Raw genomic sequence first — 12,347 nt, forward strand, 5'->3', positions numbered from 1 at the left:
CATGAAAGAAATCACTCAGTGCTGTATATTTCGAGATTACATGTTTAAAAACGAGGCACATTTTAGTCGTCGTAGGTATATGATAACAATAACGATAGTGTGATTTATTTTATATATTTATTTATACAATAATCATTATAATAAATTATATATATAATATATATTTATATTATGCGTGTGTAGTGATAATATATATTGCATAGAAATAATGTTTGACACGATTTTGGCGAATAGGTTGGCTAAATTATGCCTTGTGACTCACACAATTAATTGCAACTGATACTCACCACACTCTTGCTATCTTTTGATTAAAATCACCATCGAGCCTCTATATTTTAATTTTGGACTTTGCTTTCTTTCGATCGTAGGTAAGAATACGCGCTTTATTAAAAAGTAGCAAATTTTTCTGTATTTGTATGACTGTAAGTATATTGATAGTTCGATACGATAAATTATCGATATAAAATCTGTTGAAAACGCACTATTTGCAAGAAAATATATCTATATAAAGATAATTTGTGAATAGAATTGTCAAGCTTCTTTCGTCAATGTCTCTTTCTTAAATTATATTAACATTACTAGATAAAAATTTTTTTATTACAGTAATATACTACACTTAACTGTATCAGTTGAAAATAAAAAAAAAGAAACGTTAATACGTAACAAATATGTTGCTACTTCTTAATACACACACGCAGCTGTTAGTTCGCCATAATATCATTATACTCTTTAGTAATCTTACCTAGAAGAATATCTGTCTCACATTTAATTATTTAATATAATAATCATAAAGTATATATAATAAGTAAAACTCTTAAACCCGAGGCGATAGTTCTATACATATACACTGATCTTTTTTTAGTAGGTTGAAATACCTAAACAACAGTTTTACTTTTAACAGACACGCAGTCACACTTAGTGTCATTGAGCTGATCTTATTACATCTAATTGGTTTTCAATCTATTTCATTACAATCATAACATTAACAGAATATATCGGCGAAAAGTGTTTTACTATGATATGGTCTACTTATACAAACACAGGCAGTCGTTAAAAAGAGTTCTATGAACGTGCTGGAAACACTGCTTGTATATATCGTGTAAACGACATAAAAGGAGAAATGTGTATTCATGTACAAAAGAACGATTTATACATTTATATACGTAAACGCCATCGTTTGAGCTATTACTGGGATTAAAATGTAAGTATATTGCTATTCCTAAATTTATAATATATCAAAGAAGAAATTTCGATTGTTTAAGAAAATGTCTCCGATTGCTACAAATACCATTAAACATGATCATTTCTGAAACACTTTCTTTTGGCACTATAAAATATTGTATAATATATGTAAAAAACGTTATTACAAATAATTTAACGAATTCACAAATGATGATAGAAAGTCTCTGACAATTCATTACCGTTACTAATGATTCGTAAAATTATTCCTACTATATAGTTCGCATATTCGTATGTTATATACATGAGATTCTATCAATGCAACAGTATACATATATCTAACTAAAAGTTATACTCGACAAAATATATGCTTAAAGAATAAATAGTGAAACAATAACAAGTTAAAAATCTTACATGTAGATAAAAATATTCTCTTTCTCTCTCTCTCTCTCTCTCTCTCTTTCTCTCTCTCTCTCTCTCTCTCTCTTTCTCTCTCTCTCTCTATATATATATATATATATATATATACATATACATATATATGTATATATTTTATATATTTAAACATAGTTGCATCAATACCCCACATAGATTTATAAATAGCACTATGTTACATATTATCGCGTGTAAACGAAAGAGAAACCATTATAAAATAGGATTTTTATGGTATCTTATCGAACTACCCGAAAACTGACAGTTATAACGCTTATTTGGCAACAATTATAGTTCACCTAAGTATTTCTCCCTTTATGCCTCGGAGCAAATCTAAATGTTGCACATACGTGTAGTAGTAGTTGAATGACAAGATGCATAAATTTGTAAAGAAAACGAGAGACAGTACAAAAAAGAAAAAATAAACATAATCACAGCTGAGTTGGCAGGCAGGTGGGCAATTGCAGGCATATTATTGGACAGGCTCGCTCGACATGCGCTTCACCGCTTTTTTTTTTTTTTTTTTTTTTTTGTACATGATTTTTGTGTTACTTGGTCGACATTATATTTCAATAGCCTGCTAAGCCCGTTTCATTGACAGATTCATTCTTAAACGTAATCATTAGTTCCAGGACTCGTTAAAGGTTCCTGAGCCTATTGAAATTAAACAAAAAAATTATACAAAATATATACATTTATATCGAGGTTCGATAAATAAATAAAGAAAAGTATATAAATAACATACACAATTCTTTTTTTAACGAAATGACACATCACACACAGTAATTACCTCTTCTCCAACCGTAGCAGTGGGGAGTGGAAACCTATTCTTTTCGAGACTAAATTGATCTTCTGTGGTTTTCCTATACACAGGATTATCAAAGTTCATACTCGTTACATTACGATGAAGGTAATGCCTATAGCATAATACTGCTACTAATGCGAGGAGTAACAGCCCGAAGGACGCCACGCCTATCACTATCCCAGCGACTAAACCAGGGTCTGTGGATTCAGACGCTAGACCACCTTTGCCATCTCCATCTGTTGAATGCGTTGGATCTAAAACAAATTAGTCGGTCAGACGAAAGAAGCAAAGACGCGCGAACTAAATCGAAGATAAAGCTAACTAATTAAAAAGGTATTGTCGCGGCCAGAAGTATGCTCCGCTTGGTAGTTGTAAGCAATTTCTTCTGGCCTTGGATATTACACAACGCCGAAGGACCCACCAAATTTTGACGTATCGGAAGACGCGATGCATCTCTCGAACGAGATAGACTCATACAACCGAACCACACTGACTCGACAAGCTAAAACCGTCATCCTGGTCTCACCCATCTCCTCTAAGAGTCGTTCTTTTCATCGAGAGTCTTCGAAATTGCCGATTGGTATGCTTCCTTAAAAACAAGGCCCAATCGGCAATCGCACGAGACTTCGCGACTCTCTCTCTAGGATCGTCTATCCTTTCTGGAGCGGAGGTAAAGCGATTTCAGGAATCATCGAAGGTGGTCTCTTCGGTGACACGTGAGAAAATTCCTCCGTCTCCCAACGATTGACGCCCGGCGTTCGATGCCAGCGCTTGACGCCAGTCGAGACTCTTTGGAATCCTTAATTTATAGCACGACTGTTCGCGGCAAGTGACAAAGCAACCTTCTAGGCGTGAAGCGTCCCTTCGTACGATCGCCCAAAGACTCTAAACTAAACGTCACAGCCGTGACACGAACAGTGTCAGCAGTGATCGCTAACAAGTACAATCACGACAAGCTTCTTGTCATATACAAAGCCACTTTTTTTTTAGCGATTCAAAAACATGCGTCTCGTATAACAATACACACATCGTTATTAATATAAGACTATACACGTTATAAAGCATATCCAAATGTTTTTGATCAATTGATTATGGAGCTATAGTCGTACGATATAGAACGCGTGCAAATATACTTACGGACAGCCGTGGTTACGTTGAGAGGTTCGAGTCTCTTGAATGGTTTACTAATTTCTTGCGTTGTAGGCGCTACAGTTGTACTTACTGGATATCATCCCATATTCATGCAACATCGACGCAAAATATTATGATAAGTAATAAAATAATAAATGTAAGACATAAGCATGATAATTATAGTGTAGTTCAAGAGTGAAAGAAAAAGAAAAAAATGAATCGATTAAAGCAATTCGATAACGATACGGTAATACAAAAAAAATGTAAACATGCTTCGTTAAAATGTTGTATTCGTATTTAAATCGTAAGCGTTACTCCTATCGTAATGTACCATGCGTTACCCTAACTTTGATTTCATTCTTTCGACTTCAGTGTCAATGCATGCATATTAAATTAATGCGTGTAATTTACGAACAAATAATTGGCATCGTCGGTATCGCTTACCTTTTTCCACGCACATCAAACCGTCAGGTAACAATCTTAGGCCGTCCGGACAAGCGCAACTAAGAAGAGGCGATTTCGAATTGATTCTTGGTGCTGGTAAACACAAATGACTGCAATGACCATTCACAGCCTGACATTGATTCATTCCGTCTGGTTGTCTGTACGGATGATATACGTGAACGACCATTGGATATTTCAGAGTTCGAAGAGATGTAACAGGTCCGACCGATTCACCAGTAAATTTATTTGCTTTAAATATCGCCTCCTTATCCCAGTCGGTCCAATAAACGTAGTCTTCGAACGTCGTAATACTGAAGGGATGCCTCAATACTTCCGGAGAATAGAGAACCGTTCGTACACCTGAACCATCGTAATTACACGATCCAATTATATTTAACTTTGCGTCTACCCAGTATATTTTCTTGCCAATTAAGTCCAGAGTCAGCCCATTTGGCCACTGTACGTCATTGTCGACTATCACCTGCAAACGATAAGCCCGCTGTTTCAGAAACTTTACTCTTACACCGGCGATCCGCTCTGAAAGTATTTTGTCTTAACTTTTGTCTTAAAAGGTCGAAGAAAAAATGAACTTTCTCGGTAGGAGGGAATTTTAAAAACTTTATCTAGTACTACTGCTTAATCTTATTTTATCGATCATTACGACGTATTTAGAACGAGATTAGAGATTAAATATATATATATATATATATGTATAGAGAGAAAGAAAGAGAGAGAGAGAGAGAGAGAGAGAGAGAGAGAGAGAGAGAGAGAGAGAGAGAGAGAGAGAAATTCGATATACGCGTACTATTATTGGCGAAAGCAAAGATTCTCATAGTCGTACGATCGCAACACGTTAAATTATAACCGAATACGAAAAGGAAAGCCGTGTTCCTAAAAGGATCCATGGAAGATTAGCTCAACTACAGGTTCGTTCTCTCTTCGATCTTATTATGGATCTACCGTTCGATGAGATCCATCCATGCCCGCTTTCTCTATGCGGGCTTCGTCGCTCCAATCGGTCCAAAACATCCATCCCTCCAGTGGATTCAAAGCTATCGCTCTAGGTTCTTGTATCCGATCTCGAATCAACGTCTTCCTCATATTACCCTCGAAATTAGCCAGTTCTATGGTACTCTTCTGGGAATCGGTCCAATAAATATGACTATATATCCAATCAACGGCAAGTCCGTCCGATGTAGTTAAACCATCGTCAATTACAACTGTACGCTCGTTGCCTTCGTCTATCGGAGCTCTAAACAATGATAACGATAACGGATATGTGAGTAACAAAGTATTTTTTTCTAGGAAAGGAGACGCAAAGATGCGCACCAGGCGAAATGCACACGATATACGTAGGCCATAGGTGAGAAACGAGATAAGTTAGACGTTGCGCGTCTTTTATTTATACGTAAAGGAAGAATTTAAAAATTCGACACGTTGTCGATCAACGCCATATCGAGAAGATGTTTGCGTTTGATTTTAAAGTTAAATACGTGTTTTTGTCGTTCTTTTGAATTCGATTCGTCGTTGCTTACTTATAGATCTTCTTTTCGCTGCTGTCGCTCCAGAAGATCATACCGGTGCGAAAAACGAAATCCAAGGCCGCGGCCATTTTCGTGTTTTTCACTATATCCGTCATCTCCAAACGATCCAGTGCCACTTTCCTTATATCGTGCCTTCTGGTAAAGAGCAGACTGGCGTGACCTTCTGCCGCCTTGCAACGAGTGTGGTTCCTGGGATCTTTGAGGTAACCCGGGGCACAGCTGCACTTGAAACTGCTCTTTTCGTTCAAACAGAACTGGGAACAGGTGCCTGGTTCCAAGCATTCGTCTATATCTAAAGCGGGAAACACCATTTTTTACATTGTTTCTCTTTCGTTGCGACAATTATTTTTCTTCCGTTAGAAAGACATTTTAAAGAAAAAAAGAAAAGCACATCATTGTTGTATCGTAGGAGCGTGTTCGTCATTTTCTTACAGAGTTTTGTCAGAGATATAACGAGAAGAGGGTTGCAACAAGAGGGAAGATGCTCGTATTCAGGCGAGTGAGAGGATGCGCGCACGTATGACGAGAAAAAGGGAAAAAAGCAAAGTGCCACGGCTTTTCTTCAGAGAGCCGTGTTATTGTCGCAAGTAAGAATCATCCGTTGTTAGAGTTATCTTTACTTTGCGAGCTTTCCGTCTGTCCGTTCTGAATCGTTATAACCATTCGTGCGCTGTTCCACGTCAATTGTCATTTACCGCAAGCTTTTGTAACTAAGCTGCGGATTTTCGCGCATTTACGGGACATTTAAAGGTGCAAAAAAGCACAGAATGCATAAAATATGCGCAAATATTATAAGATACTCGAAAGTATAATATTTAGCGAAATAAAAGTACGAAGTTGTATCGAGAAGCAAATAAATATAAAAATCGATAACGAACGAATAGAAAAAAAAAGAATGTAATATCCTTATGCGCGCCTAATACTTATATTTTGTTATTCGTATATCGTATCGTGAAAATGGAAGATCGTTAAAATCATCCACTCTATCGGCATCGTGTTTTCCCAATCAATTAGGCTGGGACCGCGTCATGGAAATCGCGTTAACATGCATTTCAGTAGGCTTAAAGATGCAAAGTAATTGATAATTAACAGCGGGAAATGGCCGATATCGATCGTTACAATTTCAACATTAACGTCGATAACAAAGAACGTGTTTTCGGGAATACTGTTGTCAAGTTACCATCGCAAGTCCTATTGTCAATGAGCCTGTATCCTGCGTTACAATCACACCGGAAGCCGATCGGCAGATCGATGCAAATTTGCGAACATCCACCGTTGTTCTTGGAACACTCGTTCACGCCACAAAGTTCCTCGTTCTCGTCCTCCCAACCGATACAATCACGGTGTTTGTTGCACACGCTGGAAAGAGGGATACACGAGCCCTCGCTACATTCGAATTGCGTCGACGGATCGCAAACGGTGGTTTTGCCCGTGCAATTTCTCTCGTCGCTGCCATCCACGCATTCTGCTTTACCGTTGCAATACAAGTGGCCTGAAAAATATTTTTACATATACACACGTACGTAGGATAAAATCTCGAAGGAGAAGCGGCGAGAAGCGTGTTTATAAAGAAACGCGATGATAAATTAATGCCGAATAAAACAGAGCAAAAATAAAAAATGGACAAGTACCTAGTTGCTTTTACCAACAAATTCTTCGTTTGCTCGTTCGCGCGAAAGTGCACGCGTCTACGTCATACAACGTACAATATATCTTGCGTGCATTACGAATAAATATTATTTAGTAGAGTACTATAAGCAAATTTAATACGTTAAAAGTAAAATTACGCTTCGTATTAATCTTATGCGCTTTATTTCTCAAAATTAATCGTTACAACGTATCTGAAATGCGGTCAACGAATAAACTCACTATTTCATACTATACTATAGGCAAAGATGCTTTTATGTAAACTCTCTTCTCAAAATTATGATGACTGGTAATTACATAAATTAATCGGGTCATAACGTATCGATTATCTATATGTTACAGAGTACACGGCATACGTTATTTACCAAAACTAATTACGAACGTATACGTTAAATGCACCATTTACGAATACAATAAACGCTTCGGGCCAACTATGGCACAAGGACTCTTCCTCTTTACGAATTTTCTCCTCCAAATCACGATGTCTGGTATACGTAGTGGCGCATTGTACAACGCGAGAGGTAGTATCCGTGGAATTAAAAAAAAAAAAAGGGAAGCTGGTTAAACGTTCTCGTAATTAAGTTTACCTGATATACAATTACGATGATCCCCGCATTGGAATTGATCCGGCCTGCATGTAACGTTGTGACACCGTGTTGGCAACTCGTCGGCCCCGTTCGGGCAGTCTCTTTCGCCGTCGCACACCCAGCTTTTGTGTATGCACGTGAAATCGTCGTCACAGTCGAAGTCTTCGTCCTTGTTGCAATGGCTTGGTCGTTCGCCGTTCGAATACTAAAAAGATTTCGTAAGTCTTTTACTTTGCGCCGTCCTTTTCTTTACGCGGGTCGCTTTGTAATTTTCTGCACTTCGGGCGGCTCTTTGCGTTTTTGCGACGTCGATACGCAGAGGATTCGACGCTGGGAATTAACCGAAGCGAATACAGTCTCGCGAGTATGTTAATTTCAAAGATCTCACCGATGACGTCAACGCCGAGCAAATGGTCGATACGCGGTTTTACCTTATTTTCGAGGTATTTGATTCTAATATACGAAGTTGCGGAGTTTTAATTAATCGAGATGCAAAGCAAAGCAAGCCCAGTTTCGCTGGTATGCTAATTAGGAAAGCGGCAACGATGACGAAACTACCCTCAATTGTTGAGATTTTTAGATGCAAGACCGACCAATTTCGCCATATTTCGATATATTTTACCACATTATAGATAGTATAGTGTAGATAGAAAAAAAAAAAAAAAAAACGTTACGTTTCCTCGATGTATTCCGTTACGCGGTTAAAAGTTAACAAAGTCGAATAAATATCAATCGGCCGGTTTTCATAAAAATGCCGTTTCTGGAAGAAACGAAACTATATATAGGAAGCGCTAGGAGAGAAAAACGACGCGAATCTTCGGACGAACAAACTCGTCCATTCGAGATTATTCACGATAGAATAGCAACGGATAAAGTTTTTTCCTTGTACGACTGTATATCGATCGCGCGAGAATAAAATATCCGATCGACCATGTTTTACCTTACATCCAACTTCGTCGATTTTATCTGGACAATCGAAATCACCGTCGCATCTCCATCGAGACGTTATGCAATAATTCTTGGAGCAGGCGAATTCTGACGGACCACAGGTGACCGGTTTGCAATCTTCCTCGTCGCTGCCGTCTCCACAATCGTCGTCGCTGTCGCACACCCACGTTCTCTGGATACATCGCTTGTTTGCGCACGTAAACTCGTCAGATCGACAAGTGTCGTCTGGAGAAAACGCGTTTTATGTACACGCAAGAAATGGAATAAACAAATAAACAAGGTAAAAACGATCTACGACAAAGGCGATACGACAAACTTGTTTTCAGCGAACCACTCGTATTTTAACACGGATACAAAGTTTAACGCGACGATCTATGAAAGAAACGTCTTTAACGTTATTCTTCGACATATTTACCGCTATTTATAATATTTAACGTATCTGTCATTCTCTTTAGAATTTCGAAATATTTCTTCTAACTCGATCTCCTCGGATAAATTACCGAATATTCGATCGAATAGCCTTCGCGATTTTAAAGGATATCGCTTGGTTTTCGCGAAAGGAAGCCAACCGGTGTTTCGCTGAAGAATCCAATGCAAATAACGCGCTTCTTACGTCTATCGTCCATGCGTACGTTTATAGCGTCGCACAAACATCTTAGACCATCCACGTTACTAGTATTCAACGCATTTTGGCAAACCCTTTCCGCGTGCCACGAAAAATAACAGACACGAGTGTGTTCGCAAAGGAAACGACGCTACCGTCGCACCGAATATTTTAAAAGCTCGATCAATAACAAACTGACCGTCGATTCTCGAGTTTAACGTATAGCAAAGATTTGGCACGTGGTCTAAGACTTTCACGCGGTACGTTTAACGTTTAAACAGGACGCACAACGTCGAAGAAACAAGGGGGGAAAAAACGGGGGAAAAGAGAAGAAGCGGCAAACATCGCTTAAACGCGTGGAGATACATATATGCAACGTATCTAGCCAATATCCACGATGCTAAGAGCATGGCGCGTGAACGTGGATTTTTCGTTCGTACACGAGTCACCCGACGAAAACGAAATTCGAAGCGTAAAAGACCGTCGTAAGAATCAAGAACTTTGGTTACTCGAATTAAATCTATGTTTTATTCCGCTTTTTTACGGCAAACACGCCCCCCCTCCCCCGCCCGCCGTGTCGCGAACGCTACGACGTTTAAATTATGCAAGAAGCTATTTGCACTTTCGAGAGGATGTAGCGGAAGGAATAAGTTTCTCGGCATAGTCGCGTAATTAAACGGGATAATTAACCGGTCCTTAATCAACGACAGACGCATACCGCTGCTACGACGTTACTTAACATTAAGTGCACGACATAACAGGTAGAAACTACTAGGTTGTTCGTGTACGAGCTTAGAAATCAGGGGCCGAATCGTTCGTTACCCTCGTAGACGAGTTTTATCCGTCTGGACGAAATGGCACGAACGCTACGAACGAAAAATCACAAACGTTCCGTGACCAATGTGCTCGCGTAACGTCGATTCTCGCTGAAACAAAGGACGCGTTTAATTGTCTACGATGACACTCGTGCGTACGATCGAACGAAATTTCGTTTCCAACCCTTTGCAGTTGTTACGTGGAATTTCTTCTTCTCGATACGATTATCGATTTATCGCGAAGCTTTTTCCTGGTTAAGTGGCAAGCTGACTATCGTAAATCACATTGGAGGGAAAAAAACGGTATTAACTTGCAGATATTTATTCCAACGAATAACGACTATGTAGTTTACCGAGACTTATGCATATTTATAATTTTAGAAAAACAAGCAGAAAGTTGCTTCGCGTAATCGTTACAGCGAGTATTCTGTTTTCGATTATATTTCGCTGTATATTCCAGGAATTGCAGGTCTTTTATTTGAACATTTTGATAAAATTATCGAACGTGTCGATGTTATACGGGACAGGCAAGAGTATACGGAAATAACGCGATCAAAACTTAAACGCTTGTGACACGTTGAAATTGAAAAATCCGAATCAAGCGTATAGAACATTTACGTGGGACGTCCCAGATTTTTTCCCACCGAATAGCGGTATCGGTATATTCTACGACTAAGCAAAAAAAGCATAGAAGCTAATAAACGCCGAATTAAAAAGTTAGGGCAAAAATATAAGACAAGAACGGATTGGTTATTCGATCGATAAGACGTTTGAAAAATGCGTATCGTTTTTCATCTTTATCAATGTACACATACTACGTACTATCGTGTATTCGATAATACTGAAAGAGGATTATGTATTTATTACGTTACGTTATGTTATATTTCTACTAAACAACGATAAAGTATCTTTCGTAGAGTATTAAGCGTAAAAACGTTTAAACGAAAAAAATCGGGATCGATTAAGGGGAAAGGTGTCGTTTTCCAACGAGATAACGTTACTTTGTGCATCGATGAAGAACAAGCGAAAGATATTGGATCTTAACTGGAACGTTCACCCCCATCCTGCTTATCAAATTATCAAATTAGCACGGATGGGCGACTCCGTGTGTCGTTGGCAAATAGTCGCTAATGACCATGGTAGGCGATGCGACTTTAATGAAATAATAATTAAAAAAAAAAAAAAAAAAAAAAAAGATAAAATAGCTACGTTATTCGTCCTCGACTATCGTCTACTCTCCAAAAAATTTCATCTCTGTAAAAGCTTTTTAATGGCAAGGAATCAAATACGTAGAGGCGTGAAAAAGCTATTCGAAAGAATCGATTGCTGAAAAAGGGAAAACGTTCTTCGGCGAGGCAATTACAGAGTTACTCGATAAATGGCAGGAAATCGCTGAAAGAAACGACGCGATCATTCGATAAAACGCTAATTTTGTGAAACTTTGCTGCTTTTCCAACGCAACGGAATTAGCGATTGTCGCGGCGTTTCGATTTGCACGCGTATCGTCGCGAGACGATAAATCCAATCTATCCGATTACGAATCCATCTTATCGATCTAATCCATTATTTGCATTCTTTCGATTACATTCCGGTTAACGTCGTTTAAGGCGTGTACGAAAAACCAATCCATCGTCGTTTCCTATTTTCGCGTATCGAAAATCGCTTTTAATCGATTAACGGATTAAGAAACTCGTATGTTCGGTAAATACGCGTGACGTACGATACGCTTTATAACGGTTCGTTTAGAGGTACGAACCATTTTAGGACACGCCTGTATTCGCAGATCGTAACTTTCTCGTTTTACCGCAACTACCGCATTTTCAATATTCTGCACACACATTTTTGCATATCGTACGAATCTTGCGTACTTCTGCAGCTTCGACTTTCGCATAAATGCATAAAAATCCGCGGTACTACTAGCAATCGCGTATCGTACGATTCTTCTACCTTTTGCAATAGCACGGAGGCATCGAAATATTCGATATCGCGTTACTATCGCGTCGCTCTGCATTCCCTCGTATTTTGCGAACGATACTTCGTGCGGTAACGATCGTACGTATATAACGAAGTTTCTTTCAACGGCAAAGGGTCGAACGATAATTCAGCAAGCCACCGAAGAAGCGAAGGAAAAAACACAACAAAGAGAAGTAACTACGGATACAATAGCGTGAACATGATAACGAGACGCGAATCATCGTGACGAAGAAAATC

At 38.7% G+C, this 12,347-nt stretch overlaps 1 protein-coding gene across 7 annotated transcripts in view; it reads right to left on the reverse strand.

Annotated features, from left to right (window-relative positions):
• Positions 1-98: 98 nt before the first annotated feature.
• The window catches only part of LOC126871593 (low-density lipoprotein receptor-like), a 64,904-nt gene continuing 52,655 nt past the window's right edge, over positions 99-12,347 (reverse strand). For 6 of the 7 annotated variants that reach the window (XM_050630560.1, XM_050630561.1, XM_050630557.1 and 3 more), the window contains 9 exons: positions 8,710-8,942; positions 7,770-7,974; positions 6,716-7,027; positions 5,527-5,827; positions 4,952-5,243; positions 3,992-4,472; positions 3,554-3,637; positions 2,402-2,670; positions 99-2,265 (listed from right to left, as the gene is read on the reverse strand). In XM_050630560.1, coding sequence (XP_050486517.1) covers positions 2,221-2,265; positions 2,402-2,670; positions 3,554-3,637; positions 3,992-4,472; positions 4,952-5,243; positions 5,527-5,827; positions 6,716-7,027; positions 7,770-7,974; positions 8,710-8,942 — 2,222 coding nt within the window. In that variant the 3' untranslated portion in view covers positions 99-2,220. The remainder of the gene's footprint in view (positions 2,266-2,401; positions 2,671-3,553; positions 3,638-3,991; positions 4,473-4,951; positions 5,244-5,526; positions 5,828-6,715; positions 7,028-7,769; positions 7,975-8,709; positions 8,943-12,347) is intronic. The other variant, XM_050630558.1, reaches the window with a different exon arrangement.

The sequence above is a fragment of the Bombus huntii genome, chromosome 12, assembly GCF_024542735.1.
Source record: "Bombus huntii isolate Logan2020A chromosome 12, iyBomHunt1.1, whole genome shotgun sequence".
NCBI lineage: Eukaryota > Metazoa > Arthropoda > Insecta > Hymenoptera > Apidae > Bombus > Bombus huntii.